At 51.5% G+C, this 17700-nt stretch overlaps 1 protein-coding gene across 1 annotated transcript in view; it reads left to right on the top strand.

Annotated features, from left to right (window-relative positions):
- HNRNPUL1 (heterogeneous nuclear ribonucleoprotein U like 1) overlaps positions 1 to 17700 on the top strand; it is a 47416-nt gene that overhangs the window by 15646 nt on the left and 14070 nt on the right. Inside the window, exons 10-12 of the mRNA XM_056846076.1 lie at positions 1936 to 2064; positions 5257 to 5425; positions 7065 to 7409. Coding sequence (XP_056702054.1) covers positions 1936 to 2064; positions 5257 to 5425; positions 7065 to 7409 — 643 coding nt within the window. The remainder of the gene's footprint in view (positions 1 to 1935; positions 2065 to 5256; positions 5426 to 7064; positions 7410 to 17700) is intronic.

Raw genomic sequence — 17700 nt, forward strand, 5'->3', positions numbered from 1 at the left:
GCTTTGAGGGGGGGGTAGCCTTTGTTCCAGTGGTCCAGAATCAGTATCTATGGGGACATCCTGGAACCGACTGCTGAGGATCAGAGGATCAGAATGAGTCCTGATTTTCCTGCTCCTGTGGGTCACATTCTTCCATGTACCCTCCCTCCTGTGTTGGTTGTGCCTCCATTTGTTGAGATTCTTTTATCTCCTCCTCCTGTTGCCCCCTAAAGAGTGTTTCATGCGTTCTGTCCATGAATTCCTCACCTTCCTTTATAAAATGGAGTGTGGACAAGCGTTCCTCAAGTCCCTGTATCTTCTCCTTCAGCAGAGCTACCAACGTACACTTGCTGCAAGTGTAATTATTGTTACCCTCAGGTAAGAATACAAACATGCCACAGACCTTGCATGTTACTGCCTCAGCTCCCTCACTAGCCACACTGCTGTGATCGATTGCTGAGGTTTTTCAGGTTCTTTCCTGCACTTCCCTGATTATTCCCGACAAACTGCCTCTCAAGACTTCCTGCTTAAGAAGCAAAAACACTCAACACATATAAAATGTATAACTTGTCAGATGCTTACAGAGCCCCCAGGCTAAGAACTACAGGGCAAAAGCCCTTCGGCTTGCGCCTCTGGTGAATGGAGCCTTCTTAAATACTCTCAGCCCCACCCCTCAACATCCAACAGCAGAGCAATTAACTTCAGCCACACCAGCCCTCCTGACTCAGCAACAGCTAGATAAAAGAACAAAGGAACCACTCAGAAACACCTCTCCAGCAGGCTCCAAGCACCCACTTACTCCCACCCACTCATTCTCACACACAGCAACCTCAGCTACTGCTCCCCAGCCGCTGAGGAAAAACAAAAACTTGCACTGACCTCACTAGAAGCTCCTGCTCTGTCTCTCAGCCCAGCTGCCTCAGCCCTGCCTCTGGCGAGAGTAGCCTTCTTAAACACTCTCAGCCCTACCCTTCAACAGCCAACAGCAGAGCAATTAACTTCAGCCACATTGGCCCTCCTGATTCAGCAACAGCTCGCTAGGAGCTCCTGCTCTGTTTCTCAGCCCAGCTGCCTCAGCCCTGCCTAGGTGTTGCCCAGTAGCAAACAGCCAGGAATATCCCCCCCAAGTTCTGATGTCTCCTTGGCCAAGGTAGCATTGGGCAAACATTGATTCATTTAGCCTTGTCCCTTTGCTGTATGAAAACAACCAGGACTGGCCTTGTCTACCTCACAGGGCTGTTGCGGTGATTTCTAAGACAGTATATGAAGATTGTTTCAAGCACTTAAAATGCACTGTATAAAGACCAGGGTGATTATTATCACCCAAGGCTACTGACTGGTCCGTGAAACCGAGGCTCATAGGTCCATTTTAGAGGCTTCCGTGGTTCTTTTCATTTATTTGCACTGTTGCACATAAAGAGGATTTTATTTGTGTGTGAGTTTGGTAGGGCCTTTAGTACTAAAGGAACATTTGGTGAGGGGTGCTGTCCCTTCCCCATTTCCCCACAGGCTTGAAGTGCCACAGCTTTTCTGGGTTACCTGCTGTAGTTCCAGGGTTGAGTTGAGAATGCAGAAACAAGTTTTAGAGACATCAGGCAGCCATGGGAGGAGGGACTGCACAGCCCCTTTCTTGCATGCTCCAATTCTAGTGTTTAAAATGGCTGCCGCAGCTTACATTCAATCACATAATGATCCTTGTGCTGTGAAGGCAGCTGCTACCAAAGCAACGTTTTAAAAAAAATCTTCATAGCCAATCAGGAGCCTTGCCAGGCAGAAGTCACACCCTGCCCCACCCACTTTCTTAAAACACTCAGTGGATACCAGGAAGGGTGTCAGTGGGTGTCATGGCCAGTGGGCGTTGGGGTCCCCTGGTGTAGGCCAAGGGCCTGCATTTTTCAGGCCACTGGAGACATTAATACTTGGAGCTCCCCTAACAAAGCCCATCTTCTCTCTCAGGTCATGGGACTTCGACGACAGCGCAATTATGCTGGCCGCTGGGACGTCCTTATCCAGCAAGCCACCCAGTGCCTAAACCGCCTGATTCAAATTGCAGCCCGGAAGAAGCGCAACTACATTCTCGATCAGGTACTGACCTCTTCATGCCATGGGCCCGTCCCTCTCTGGCTTTCTTCTGCACTTACAAAAGGTTCTGTGGTGTATTGGTTAGTCTTAACTGCCTGACTGCTCAGGCTGCATGAGTGTCTGTCAGGGTTCAGCAACACGTTGCGTTCCTGGTATAATGGACTTCACTCCAGACGATGCAGCGAGTTAAAGTTTTATTCAGAAAGTCAGCGAGTTCAGCAAGTCATAGAACTTAAGACTAGAATACAGGCATGGGGAAATATCGGTACATATATAGGGTAAATACAATGGGGTTGATTAGGTTTTAGAAACAAAGAAACAATACAGAAGTTAACTACCGGTAAAGACTTAAGACCACGCATACAGGAAATAAACACGTGCATTAACTGGCTGATCTTCCCGAGCTCCCGGCTTTGTTTTGCGGGACCTGGTATCAGATCAGCGATTACTCGGGCAGGTCTCCATAGAGGTGCAGATCTCGGGCAGGAGACCAGGTGCAAACGGGGGGGGGGGGGGGGAGCGGAGTGCACAACAACTCCATTTTGTCCGTGGAGGAAACCATCTTGTTTGTATCCGGGGTCGACAGAGAGCCTAGCTGACAGTGTCTTAACATCGAACGAGAGCTGCATTTCATCTTCTTCCTTTCCCCTCCAAATCCATGAGGCGGTGAAACTTGTGGTAATTCATAGTGCTTGGAAACAAGGGGGCAAGTTGTGTGTTAAAAACATGGGTGCAGGTAAGTTGTGCAGCTAAACATGGTTTTCAGGCCTGAGGATATAGGAAGAGATGAGTACTGTCGAGTACTGGAGACAGGATTGCAGCAGCAAAAAACCCACCTGCCTTGTTCTGGAGAAGGTGCCCGAAGAAGGCCATGTTAAGATCAGGTACAGTGAGGGGGAAAAGTATTTGATCCCCTGCTAAATTTGCCCATTTGCCCTCTGACGAAATGACCAGTCGATAATTTTAATGGTAGGTTTATTGTTATTCTGTCTCTCACAGCTACAACAGGAAAAACCCCAGAAACCCAGAAGACAAAAGTCAAGATTGATGTGCATTATAATGAGTGAAATAAGTATTTGATCCCCTATCAACCAGCCAGATTAGGGTTAGGGTTCTGCTGTCGACAGAAGCAATCCATCAGATTCCAAACTAGCCACCATGACCAAGACCAAAGAGCTGTCCAGGGATGTCAGGGACAAGATTGTAGACCTGCACAAGGCTGGACTGGGCTACAAGACTATTTCCAAGCAGCTTGGTGAGAAGGTGACAACCCTAACCCTAACTGTCAACCTCCCTCGGTCTGGGGCTCCATGCAAGATCTCATCTCGTGGAGTTGCAATGATCATGAGAACGGTGATGAAGCAGCCCAGAACTACACAGGGGGAACTTGTCAATGATGTCAGGGCAGCTGGGACCATAGTCACCATGAAAACAGTTGGTAACACACTACGCTATGAAGGACTGAGATCTTGCAGAGCCTGCAAGGTCCCCTTGCTCAAGACAGCACATGTACAGGCCTGTCTGCAGTTTGCCAATGCACATCTGAATGACCCAGAGGAGAACTGGGTGAAAGTGTTGTGGTCAGATGAGACCAAAATCGAGCTCTTTGGCATCAACTCGCCGTGTTTGGAGGAGGAGGAATGCTGCCTACGACCCGAAGAACACTATCCCCACCGTCAAACATGGAGGGGGACATATTATGCTTTGGGGGTGTTTTTCTTCTAAGGGGACAGGACACCTTCACCTCATTGAAGGGACGATGGACATGACCATGTATCGTCAAATCTTGGGTGAGCACCTCCTTCCCTCAGCCAGGGCATTGAAAATGGGTCGAGGATGGGTATTCCAGCATGACAATGACCCAAGACACACGGCCAAGGCAACAAAGGAGTGGCTCAAGAAGAAGCACATTAAGTTCCTGGAGTGGCCTAGCCAGACCTTAATCCCATCGAAAATCTGTGGAGGGAGCTGAAGGTTCGAGTAGCTACACATCAGCCTTGAAATCTTACTGACTTGGAGAGGATCTGCAAAGAGGAGTGGGACAAAATATCTCCTGAGATGTGTGCAAACCTGGTGGCCACCTACAAGAAACGTCTGACCTCTGTAATTGCCAACAAGGGTTTTGCCACTAAGTACTAAGTCGTCTTTTGCAAAGGGATCAAATACTTATTTCACTCATTATAATGCACATCAATCTCTGACTTTTGTCTTCTGGGTTTCTGGGGTTTTTCCTGTTGTTATTCTGTCTCTCACAGCTACAATAGACCTACCATTAAAATTATGGACTGGCCATTTCTTTCTCAGAGGGCAAACGGGCAAATTCAGCAGGGGATCAAATACTTTTTCCCCTCACTGTAAGTATACCCCCGAGCACCAGCTGTACCAACTGCAGAAGTCCAGTTGCTTTCAAACCCTGTTGCTTTCCTTTGCAAACTTCCTGAGATGTCGTTTGGTTGTTGTAAGGAACAGGTTGCTAGAACACATGGACTGATTCAGCAGGGGCAGACGTTTCAGCAAAAACGACCTGGGAGGGTACCAGAGCCACTTACTAGGCCTTATGAACTCTGGGGTTGGGTAGGCTATACTACTTCTTTTGGTGCTGTTTCTTTTGCTTCCTCCTCAAAATGCAAATTTACGTTCTCTTTCTGAACAAAGAGGAGCTTGTTCTAGGAGACCTTGTTTGAATTGCAAAAGCTTGCAGTATACTGGTGTGTGTGCTGTCTGTTTATTCCTTTTAAAAAGGACATTTGGGGTGGAGAGCCTTAAATGTAGGCTAGCTGTCAGAGATGGGCTTGGAGCCACTTAATCAGGGGTGTCAAACATACAGCCCGTGGGCCGGATCTGGCCCCTTAAGGCTGCCATCCAGCCCGTGAGCCAGCCAAGGCAGCCACACACACACCCTTTCCCGATCTGGGCTGGCAAGGCATGGCCCAGCCAGACCAAGTGACATTTATGTTATATCTGGCCCTTGTAACAAATGAGTTTGATGCCCCTGCACTAGAGGGCATGCAGCCGCCAAAGCGTGCTCTTCCTTCCATATTCATGGGCAGGTCAGGGAACCAACAGGTCTCATGTTCTCACTTCAGCTGGGCTGCCTTGCTCCATTTAAATAAATAAAATTAAACAACAATAACAAGCTGCCAGACTTCCAAGTAACAACCAGTTTTTCTGCCTCTTCTTTGTCACCATCGCTAGACAAATGTTTATGGATCTGCCCAGAGACGAAAAATGCGCCCCTTTGAAGGATTCCAGCGCAAGGCTATTGTAATTTGTCCCACAGACGAGGATTTAAAAGACCGAACAATAAAGCGCACTGATGAGGAAGGGAAGGATGTGCCCGACCATGCAGTGTTAGAAATGAAAGGTAGGATCTTCGAAGGGGAGGGGGAGTGGTCACACACATGCATATGACACGGGGGGAAACAGCGCCTGTTTGGTAAAAGTTTCAGGTGATAATTCACACTCCCTGTGACCCTTTAGCTTTCTCCCTGGCCTTTCCTCCTGCCTCCTCTGCCCCCCCGTAGTTGTGAATGATTCCCCTTCTGTTCCTCCCTCGTGTTACAAGCACACCCGCAAAATAAGCACACCGGAAAATAAGCATGCATGAGGCATTGAGATTGCATTTCCCTCTGTGAGGGAAATCGTCCCATGAAGCTGCATTACATGGCATCAAAAAAGCGTGGGTCTTCCTGGCAACTGCTGACACACAACTCCGCCAAACGTTTCAAAACCGCCAAGCTAGAAAGAGGGGCTTGCAAGCCCAATTCTGTGCTTGTTAGCTTGACTTGAAGTCCCTCTGAGTCCAGAGGGACCAGATTTCAGCCTCTGGAGAAGGGCAAGATCCGGCATGCATCTAGGCAGAACCCCTTTTCTCCTTACGTCATAGTAGCTCATTTTTGCTTCTGGAAGGCACAGCCGTTCCTTGAAACAGAGCAGGCAGAATGGGACCGGAGCCCTTCCATGCAGATCCCAGAACATGTTTCCAACAGCCAGGGCAAATCCCCAGCAATCTTTGTCTTCCCCACTGTTAGCCCTTAAGAGCTCAGGCTGCTGCTTTCGGTTCTGTGTAGAGGAGGCACTTTGATTCTGGTGTCCCGGACTTGGAACGCTTTGCCCCCTCCAAGCCTTAGTCGTTTAACCAGGTGTATTCTCCCTTGTGACAGCCCTGTGATGGGAGTTGGGCAGAGAGAGAGAGGAGGTGGCTATGCTTGCTTTGGGGGTGATGAAACCCAGGTTTGTTATGCCTAAATGCACAATGTGCTAAAGAAGACTCCCCCCCCCAATTTTAGGCATGCTGGCTCTCAACCAGGTGACTGAAAGCTAGTACAGATGGAGGTGAGGGCTGGTGGGCTGGGCTGGTGCTACTCGCATCTCTTCCAGCCCTGTAACTTGGTCATGCAAGTTGCCGGCTGATGCCATTTAAGATATTGCACTGGACAGCCTGAGACCAACAGGATGGGTCCCAACCTTTTTGAGCCTGCGGGCACTTTTGGAACTCCTGACACAGCATGGTGGGTGCAGCCACAAAATGGCTTCAGTCACAGTGACTTACTTTTAGTCTTACAGTAAAGATACTTGTAGTGGCAGGTGCTGCCAAACAAATGCTTTTTTTAAAAATCTGCACGGCCAATTAAATCTCCAGTGGCCCATCAGTAGCCTTACTGGACAAAAGCCCCACCTGGCCCTGCCCACTTTCTAAAAATGCTTGGCAGGTGTCAGGAAAGGTGTTGACAGGTACCCCTGGGCACCACATTGGGGACCCCTGCAATAGAATGTCCTCTGACAGTGGCTTGGGAGGATGGGAGCATGTGACCTTGTGTCTGTGCATTAGCCGCTGTGGTTGATGGTTCATCTCTCCTTGATCTCTCCCTCTGTTTTCTGCCTTCTCTGCTCTCACTCCCCCCCCCTTTCTGGCGCCCCAGAACAAAATTGCGCTTTCTCTGTGTTTTTTGCTGTGTCCAGGGCTGACAGGCCTATCTCTGTGTGTTCTCTCCTGTGCCCAGCCAACTTCACACTGCCTGAAGCAGGTGACTTTCTGGACTCCGTGGTCTATATTGAGCTGCAGCAGGATGAAGCGGAGACGCTGGTGAGGCAGTACAACGAGGAAGGCAAGAAGGCTGGCCCGCCACCCGAGAAGCGCTTTGACAATCGGGGCGGTGGCAGTGGCTTCCGGGGTAGGGGCGGTGGCAGCTTTCAGCGCTTTGACAACCGTGGCCCAGCAGGAGGAAATCGAGGTGGCTTCCAGAACCGTGGTGGCGGCGGCAGCAGCAGTGGAGGCAGTGTTGGAAGTGGAGGATTCAGAGGAGGAAATAGTGGCAGTGGCGGCAGCAACGGTGGCGGAGGAGGTGGTAAGCCCAGCCAAAGGAATGTATCAGTATTGAATTGTCCATGGCCTGCATTCAGGGGGAGAAAGTTCTGAGGCTAAACATTCTTGACAGTAGGGTAGGCTAGGAAAAGGCATTCTGGCTTTGGTTTTCACATGAACAGATAATCGATGCCTTGTCATGTGTCGTCAGTATTAGAAAAGCCCAAGAATCCAGCAGCACCTTAAAGACTAACAAAATTTCTGGCAAGGTATGAGCTTTCATGAGTCACAACTCACTTTTTCAGATACCACAGCTCACTTCTTCAGATACTTCTTCAAATCTGAATGATTTTGTGAGCTGTGACTCACAAAAGCTCATACCCTACCAGAAATTGTGTTAGTCTTTAAGGTGCTGTTGGACTCTTGCCCTTTTCTAGTGCTACAGACAGAGTAACAAGGCTACCCATCGTGATCTAAGGTCAGTATTGTCTACTCAGATGGACAGCCGCTCTCCTGGGTCTCAGACAAAGGTTGTTCCCATCACCTCCTGCCTGATCCTTTTAACTAGACATTTATTTATTTTATTTATTATTAAACGTATATCCCACCTCTCCCCAACAAGTCAAGCTTGAGTCTGTTTACATCAGTATAATCAACATAAAATCAGTTAAAACACACTGATACACAGTTCATCTGTGCAGACAGTTTGCTTGACCACGGTTTGTCTGTCATAACCACGATTAAGCATCATGCTGGGATACATAAGAAAAAGTTAAGGATCGATGGCAGCCCTGCATATGAAACTGTCCGGAGACGGAGCTCCCACCCCGCTCCCCGGACCTTGCAACCGGCTCCCCGCCTTCCCCCCGGCCAGCGGCCTCACCCGATGCCTGTCCCTCTTCCGTTGTAGGGACTCAGCGGAGACGGGGGCGAAGGAGGCGCGCCGACTCCCCTGCAGCAACCGGAGTGGGCCGCGGATCCGACGCCGGCGACCACAGAGCAGTGCAGAGTACTCTCACTGCAGCGCTGGCTCGGGCGGGGGAGGGATGGCCCGCCCAACTGCTGACCCCTGGGCGGGCGCGCACTTGGCCGGGAGGCCGGCAATTTTGGCGACTTCCGGGTGGAGGGTTGGGGGCGGGGCCGAGAAACCTCCTCACTGGCTGGGAGGATAAAAGGGGGAAGAGAGGGAACCGCCGGAGAGGATACGGAGGCCAGTGTCTGCTGGGGCTACAGGCTCGAAGGCACACTGGCTGATTCGGGAGGAGAGACCAGCTCTGACTCTCCTTCCGACTGGTCTGAGGCGGAAGAAGTCGTCTCAGCCCCCTCCTCCTCACAGCCAGCGACTAGGGAACCCGCGGGTGGCACGCCCCTGCGTGACAACGTGGTGGAGAATGCGGGCATAGGCGCAGTCATCCGGCTGTCCCCACCAGGCATTCCCGCACCGCCGGGTTGGCGCCCTAGCAGGCCCCTCCTCAGACCTCCCAACTTGACACTGCCTGGGGCGACACCAGCGAAAAGTTGGAACCTAGCGAACCCCCAGCAGGTGCCTCGGTGGACTTTAACCAATTCGGAAAATGGCTAACGGAGCAGCAAGGGCGGATGATGCAGGACATGTGGCGCCAACAGCAGGATGCGCAGGTGCGATTGATACAAGACATGGCCCGGCAACATCATGACTCACAGGCTGCGCTGGTAAGGGACCTGTTGCAGTCCTTAGAGGTAGGCAGGGGCACCCCCCAGACTGGGAAGACAGGGGGCGCCGGGAACGCAGAGGTGCGGATGCCGGCAATTCCCTTGGCGAAGTTAGACCCCGAAGATGAGCTGGACGGGTACCTAGAAGCCTTTGAGCGGACGGCGGAGGCTTCCGGCTGGCCCAGGGCCAGATGGTCCTTCATCTTGGGACCTTTCCTGACAGGCCCAGCCCAGGCGGCTTTGAAGGCCATGCCCCGAGATGACAGCGGACATTACGACAAACTAAAGGCTTGCCTCCTGGAGAGATACGCCATCTCAGATGAATCATACCGGCTGAAGTTTAGGTCCCTAGGGTGGAAGAAGAACGAGGCACCTCGGGCCTTCGTGAACACGCTGCGAGACGCCACCTACCGTTGGCTTCAGCCGAAGTCAGCTGAAAGCAAGGCTATCGTAGATCGGATCGTGCTAGAGCAGCTGGCACAAGTAGTACCCTCTAGGGCCAGAGATTGGCTCATTTGCAATCGACCAAAAAAATTGGAGGAAGCCATGGGACTCCTCGAGAACGTCCTATGCCTTGATCAATGGGAACCCCTGAGGGAGACAGGACGGCCAGAGGCCCGACTGAGAGGGATTGACTCAGCCAGCCGAGGGGGACGCGCCCGCCTAAGTCCCCGGATTCCCTTGGCGACAGGACCAAGACCCCGGTGGCTGCCCCCTGCTGCCGGGTCGAGGCTTTCCCCTACCTCCCCAGAAGGCAGCCGGGGGACCCAGCTAGAGGATACCCACAAGTCCGAGGCCAAAGGCATAGGCCCGTGCTTCACCTGCGGCCAGTGGGGCCACCTCCGGCGGGACTGCCCCACTATGGAGTGTGATGTCGGGCTGGAATATGCGCGGCGCCCGTGCACGCTCGACCGGAGGCCTGGGTGACTAGTATCCTTGAATGGGCAGGCCTTGTAGGCCATGATAGACAGTGGGTCATCCATGGTCCTCACCTCGTTGCTCCCGGACGACTTGCCCATGATAAGAACCGCCGCCATTGCCTGTTTCCACCGGCACATCGAGCGCTACTCAGTCGTGCGCCTCAGCCTGACGTGGCGGGGCCGGGTTTATGATATGGAGGCCGCCCGGGTGACACACCTGCCTTATCCGGTCCTCTTGGGACAGGACGTTCCTTTTTTCCAAGAGTTACTGAACCAGGTGGCGAAACCGTCCACTACGGAAGAAACCAGCATCCTGGAGGCAGCGGATGATGAACGACCAGGGCCGTCGAGAGCCCCTTCCCCGTCGGACACGACGCCGGATTCGACGCCTGCCAACCAGGGGATTGGAGAGAGACCCAGATGGATGGCAGATCCCGGCTTCCACCAAGCGCAGGAACAGGATCCCTCTATAGAGGGGCTTCGGAGATTGGTCGTGGTAAGTGATGGACAAGTAGTAGACCCAAGGAGGGCGGATAGGTGGCCCCAGATTCAGAGCGAAGGAGGCCTTTGGTATAGAGTGCTGCAGCCAGGTCCCCGGGCCCCCCGCCAATTGTTAGTGCCCTCCCAGTACAGGGCCCGGCTCTTGGAATTGAGCCACGACCATGATTGGGCGGGACATAAAGGGGTGAAAAATACCCTGGCCCGCCTACAGGCCGAGTATTTTTGGCCCGCGATATCTAGAGACGTGAAATGATTCTGTAGGTCCTGTCCACGGTGCCAATTATGGGGGAAAACAGGTCCGCCCAAAGCCCCTCCGCAAACACTCCCGATTAGTCAGACGCCATTTGATAGGATAGCCATGGATTTCGTGGGGGCCCTGCCCCGCACCCCCCGGGGCTGTTGGTTTTTATTTGTTATCATTGACTATGCCACTCGCTATCCAGAAGCCATACCGCTTCGCACCATGCAAGCCCCAGGGATGGGCCGGGCCCTGATGAGGTTCTTTACGCAGGTGGGAATTCCCAAAGAGATAGTGACCGATAGGGGAGCCCCCTTTACAGCCGCCGTCACGCGGCAGTTATGCCGAGCCCTAGGGGTACTGCAGATATTCACAGCTGTGGCCCACCCTCAAACGGATGGGCTAGTAGAAAGGCTCAATCAAACAATCAAGGCCATGCTCAGGAAGCTGGCAGGCGATCACCCCCACCAATGGGACTTGTTAATCAACCCTGTCCTGTTCGCCATACGGGAGACTCCACAGGCCTCCACAGGGTTTGCCCCGTTTGAACTGTTGTATGGGAGAAAGCCCCGCGGGATCTTACACTTTTTTAAAAAAAATTTTTTATTTATTTTATAATAGGGGGGGTACAAAAAGGAAAAAAAGGGAAGGATAAACCGTTTGATATACAAAAACAATATAACAATTTCATTTAGCAAATATACTAAATCAATCAAGTACAATTTCACATTACCAGCTAGTGCAAATCAAATGTAGTATAATATATCTTTAAAAAAAGTAATTATAAAAATATGGAAATCGTTCAAAATATCTAAGTGTTACACGTTAAAAATATAACATATAAAAGCTCGGAATTTGCTTATCAATTAATTGAAACATATTAAATAAAGCATTGCCAGTTATTCATATTCGCTCTGGTCAATATACGACGTTCGTCTGATTAACTTGACGTCATATAGGTATAAAATGATTCCCACTTTTCATCAAACTGTTCTGTAAGTTCGTTAGAGTTTGGATTTAGCAAAAAAGTCATTTTGGCCATACTGGCATAGTCCAACAGTTTTTCTTTCCTATCTTCTATTTCGGGTATTTGCATTTGCTTCCAGGTTCTTGCTAAAACCATTCTGGCTGCCGTAGTGGCGTACTTAAAAACATCATGGAACTTCAGGGGTAAATTTGGTGGCACCATACTAAGCAAGTAGTATTTAGGGTCTAGTGTAATCTTCGTTTTTATTATTATTTGTAATTCTCGATGGATCTTTTTCCAGAACGTTTGTAATTTAGGACATGTCCACCAAACATGAAAATAGGAGCCATCCGTATCTTGACATTTCCAGCAAACACCTTTTTTTCCAGGGGAGATCATCTGTGAAACCATATTTGGAGTCAAGTACTGTCAGCCCTTGGCCCACAGAACCAGAAAACACCACAAAGTCATATAGAGTCCAAACAGATGGCTTTTACTGGTCAATTAGGCATACAGTGCAAACGAATAAAATGACAGCTATGAGAGGCTCACTAGCTGGGAGATATTATAAGGCAGGAAAGGCGGGAGATTACACGTACAGGCTGAATACAGTTTCCCAGGAGCTGGGTTCCCAGGCCTAGGCATGCGACCTTGGGGGGCAGACAATACAACGCAGAGACAGAGGCAATAACGAAACCGAGATAGCAGCCTGACATTCTGCTCCCCTCAAGGCCCCCTCCCAGTTCGCAAGGGGGCTGGCCGATCTGGGTAAGCACTGTGAAAGGCGTCGACGAGGTCGGGGGCGGAGACATCCCGTGCGCGTACCCATTCGTCATAGGCAGGGGGGAAATGTTTCCAACGGACCAAATATTGCAGGTTGCCATGGTGAACACGGGAGTCAAGGATCTTGGAGACTTCGAAGTGTTCCTCCCCCCCCACCATGATGGGTTGCGCAGGAGGTGGGTCCGGATGCCACCGTGGAGAAGCAACATGGGGTTTGAGGAGGCTAATGTGGAAAACAGGATGTACACGCCTCAAGGATTTGGGGAGAGCCAGTTCCACCGTGACAGGGTTTATGACCCGGGTGATGGGGAAAGGGCCAATGTATTTAGCACTGAGCTTATGGCACGGTTGGGTGGAACGGAGATTTTTGGTGGAAAGGTAAACCAAAGTACCCACTTGCAGATCACCCCCGGGGGAGCGATGTTTGTCAGCTTGTGCTTTGTATTTACGTTTGGCTCGGTCGAGGTTGCTAACGAGCCAGGGCCAAGTGGTACGGAGGGCGTGTGCCCAGGAGGCAATGTCGGGGTTCCCCTCCCCCTCTATATCATCTGTAGGAGCGATGGGACTGAAATCTTGTCCATACACAGCAAAAAATGGGCTAAAACCTGTGGATTGATGCATGGCATTATTGTAGGCATATTCTGCTAAAGGTAACAGTTCTACCCAGTTATCCTGGTGGTAGTTAACATAACAGCGTAAATAACATTCAAGTACAGCATTGACACGTTCAGTTTGACCATCAGTTTGAGGATGGTATGCACTAGACAACCCTTGTTCCACTCCCACCAACTTGAGGAAAGCTTTCCAAAACTTAGAAACGAAACCACTGCCGCGGTCACAAATTATCTTACGCGGAAACGAATGTAAACGAAAGATATGCGTCACGAAGAGGCGGGCCAGTTTCTGAGCAGAGGGGATCCCTGCGCATGGAATCAAATGTATTTGCTTAGAAAACAAATCAGTAACAACCCACAACACAGTTTTACCCCCACTGAGAGGGAGATCAGTCATGAAGTCCATAGCAATCACTTCCCAAGGTTTGCTGGGCGTTTCAAGAGGTTGTAGCAGTCCCGGGGGTTTGCCCTGCGATCGTTTCGCAGCGGCACAAACGGGACAGCTGCGGATGAAGGAGTCAATGTCGGAACGCATTCCCCCCCACCAGAACTGTCTGCGCAATAAGTGAAGGGTTTTCAGAAACCCAAAGTGCCCAGCTGTTTTGGCTCCATGGGCTAAATGTAAAACGTCCTTTCGGAGAGCCTTGGGGACATATAATTTCGAGTCCTTGTACCAGGATCCTCCTTGTTCCAAAACACCAGGAGGTAGGGTATGAGCGGAACGTTCTAAAAGGCACTGGTCCCGAAGGACAGTTAAAAAGGACTCGGAGATGGGGATTTTGGAGGGGGCCCCCCCGTCGGCCATGGAGATCTTAGAAACAGTTATGGGGCTAGTGCTTACGTGCGGCGGCGCGCAGACTGCAGGCGGCTGGGCGGTCGGAGGGGTAGGAAGGGCGGGAACTCCGGTTCGTTGCGGTGACGGCTGGGCAGCCGGTTGAGCTGGCGGAGCTTGTACGTTGGGTAAGGTGTGCTGATGCTGGGATCGAGTTTGTACAGCCAGCATAGGTAGAGCCCCACGTTGCATAGGGGTGAACAGAGAGTTGGTGGGTCTTTCGAGTTTTACCGGATATTGTGGTAAACGGGAGAGGGCATCCGCAAGAACGTTCTGTTTCCCAGGGACGTGCTTCAGGGTGAAACGGAACTGCGCAAAGAACTCCGCCCACCGTTGTTGTTTCGCCGATAGCTTATGGGACCCCGTGAGGGCAGCTAGATTTTTGTGATCGGTCCAAACCTCAAAGGGGACTTTAGACCCTTCCAAGAATTGTCGCCATAGAGTCAGTGCATGATGAACTGCTGAGGCCTCTTTCTCCCAGATGGGCCAGTTTAATTGAGCGTGCGCAAATTTTTTTGAAAAGTAAGCGCAAGGGTGAAGAAGACCATCCGGTCCTTGCTGGAGGAGAGCCCCTCCCATGGCTACATCGGAAGCATCGACTTGCACAATGAACATTTGATTTGGGTCTGGGTGCTGTAGCACCGGCTCCGAAGTGAAGAGGCGTTTGAGGGCCAGAAAGGCGGCTTGGCATTGCTCAGTCCATAGGATTTTCGCGGAGGGCAAGGCAGCCGAGCTTACTTTTCCCTTAGTTTTCAGTAGGTCCGTAATGGGTAGAGCCACCTGGGCGAAGTTAGGGATGAATCCTCGATAGAAGTTTGCAAATCCCAGAAATTGCTGTACTTGCTTCCGGTTGGTGGGGGGAGTCCAATCGAGGACGGCTTGGACTTTGGCGGGGTCCATGCGAAGACCTTGGTGGGAGATGATGTATCCTAAAAACGTGAGTTTGCTTTGGTGAAATTCGCACTTAGCTAGTTTTGCGAAAAGTTGATGGTTACGCAGGCGTTGCAGAACTTCCCTGACCAGAGCCACATGCTCGTCCATAGTTTTCGAATAAATGAGAATGTCATCTAAGTAGACCACCACCCCACGATATAGAAGGTCATGTAGGATTTCATTGATGAGTTGCATGAAGACCCCTGGAGCCCCTTTTAATCCGAACGGCATCACAAGGAATTCATACATTCCGAAACAGCTAGAGAAGGCAGTGAGGTGCTCATCCCCTTCGCGGATACGGACTCGGTAGTAAGCTTCCACCAAGTCTAATTTAGAGAACACACGGCCTTCCTGTAATTGTCCCAAAATATCGGATATTAATGGGATAGGATAGGCATTGGTCTGGGTAACCGCATTGAGCTTTCTGAAGTCAATGCATAGGCGAAGGTCGCCCTCTTTTTTCCGGACGAAAAACGCGGGGGCCGAGTTTGGGGCATTCGAAGGGCGAATGAACCCTCTGGCGAGGTTTTTGTCCAAAAAGTCCCGGAGGACAGTGCGCTCGGAAGCGCTCATAGGGTAAATCTTACTCTTGGTTAATGTGCAGTCCTTTACCACTTCAATCGCACAGTCTGAGGCCCGGTGGGGGGGTAAGGCATCACATTCCTTAAGGTCGAAGACATCTTCAAAGTCCCGGTATACAGCGGGTAGAGTCGGTGGTGCTGGGGCAGTAGAGGTTAATGCTGGAACGGGCGGATATAGCAGAGCAAAGTTTTGCCGATGCTGGTCGCAGGTGGGACTAGCGAAGGAGATAGTGTTTGTTTCCCAATCAATACTGGGACTATGTCCTTTAATCCAGTTTATTCCCAAGACCACTTCAAATCGGATAGGGGCTATAGTGAAGTCTATTTGTTCCCAGTGGGAACCAATTCCCATTGCCACCCCTATGGTGCGGTGATCAACTGGACCCCCCTGGAAATGGCTTCCGTCCATTTGGGCAAATTGGACGGGGGCGGGTAAAGCCTCAGAGTCGGCTCTGAGTGCAGCAAAAGTGGTTTCGCTTATGAGAGTGCGACAGCAACCGGAGTCAATTAGTGCTTTGACGGGGATTTGTGGGCCACCGTTAAGTTGCTGTAAAACTGCATCCACGTAGACGGTGGAGTCCACGTCTTTAATTTTGGTAGGAGCATTCGGTTTGGTAGGATGATCCTGAGAGGTCTGTGGAGACGCTCCATTCACCACAGACCGGAGCCGTTTTTTGACAAGTCGAGGGGAGATTCCAGGTTTAGGGCTGGAGAAATCCAAGGATTTTCCTCATCCGAAGAGGGAAAATCGTCCCCCAATGGGGCACTTGTAATCCGAGACCCGGCGGGGTCGTTGGTAGTAGGCAGGGAGGCTGGGTCCCCGGCATGGAGTGCAGAGGGTGTGGGTCTTCCCGGAGCTGCGCTGCGGGTGGCCGCGGTGCCTCTGCGTGGTGGACGACCTCGGGCGCGGGTTGTCGTGCTGGGACGAAATATTTCCTGGCGGCGTGGGCAAACGGCTGCAAAGTGGCCCATTTCTCCGCAAGTAAGACAGGCACCCTTCTGAAATCGGGCTTCACGTTCCTGGGGCGGACGTGGGGGATTTCGTGGGACGAGCAGTGGTGCCTTGGGTTGAGGCTTTTGGGTGCCTTTTTCCTTGTGCTTTTGACGGACGAGAGAAATGAAGCGTCGGCGGCTTTCCACTTCCTCGGCTAATAGGATCCAGTCTTCGAGGGTATCGGGATCGCCTCGCATGTAAGACCAGTTCAGAATGTCAGGATGCAAGGCTTCCCTGAAATGATGGATCAGGGTGGTCTCGGGCCAACCTACAATTTTACTTGCCAGTCGTTGAAATTCATCGGCAAATTCTCGAACTGTAGCAGAGCCTTGTTTTAATTGTAAGAGTTCCGTTTTGGCTCTTTCCCCCAGGAAGGGGTCCTCAAACCTCCTTCTCAGGGCAGTCATGAAGTTGTTGAGGGAACGAATAGCACGAGAGCGGGTGTCAAACTGGAGGACCATCCAGTCAGCCGCTTTACCTGTCAGAAGGGAAGCTACGTAACGCACCCGGCTGTCTTCCGTGGGGAAAAGTTGTCCTTGTTCTCGCATATAACTGTCCACTTGATGCAAGAAACAAGGCAAAGTCTCGAGAGATCCGTCATACGTAGTCCTCAATTTGAGTTGCTTCCAAGGACCGGGCGCAGGTTGACCCGGTTGCACTGGTGGTCCGGGCGGAGGGACAACAGGAGCTCCAGGAGGCAAGGGTGGAGCAGGCACATTAGCGGGTGGTTGCACGGGTGGTCCGGGCGGAGGAGCAACAGGAGCTCCAGGAGGCAAGGGTGGAGCAGGCACATTAGCGGGTGGCTGTACGGGTACCCCCTGACCCGGTATCGGAACGGGCTGTCTCAGAGCTATCAGGGTTTGTTGTAATTGCCTGTTCTCCTGAAGCATACGTTCCATTACTTCCTGGAGTTGATCAACACGGTCGGAGAGCTCCCGATTCTGGGCTCTTAAGAGATGAGCCTCCTCACTTGGGCCACCAGTAAGATGAGGCTTACTGGTCCGGAAGCTTGTGGCCCATTGAGAGCTATCCCCATATAAATCCTCGTCTTCTGACTCTTCTGAGTCTCGACGTCGGTCAGCCAAACGGCGTGCGCGTTGGGTCGCGCGCGACGGGACAAACGCCGGGGAAAAGGATAGACCTGATAGCCCTAGTACATTGCCCTTAGGGCGTGTGTCCACGTTCGCCTGATTCCTAATCCTTGCTGCAGCCGCCCTGGCTGCTTCCGCAGCCTCTCTCTCTCTTGCGACCTTAGCCGCTTCGGCGGCTTGCTGATCCG

Source organism: Euleptes europaea, chromosome 3 (assembly GCF_029931775.1).
Source record: "Euleptes europaea isolate rEulEur1 chromosome 3, rEulEur1.hap1, whole genome shotgun sequence".
NCBI classification, from domain to species: domain Eukaryota; kingdom Metazoa; phylum Chordata; class Lepidosauria; order Squamata; family Sphaerodactylidae; genus Euleptes; species Euleptes europaea.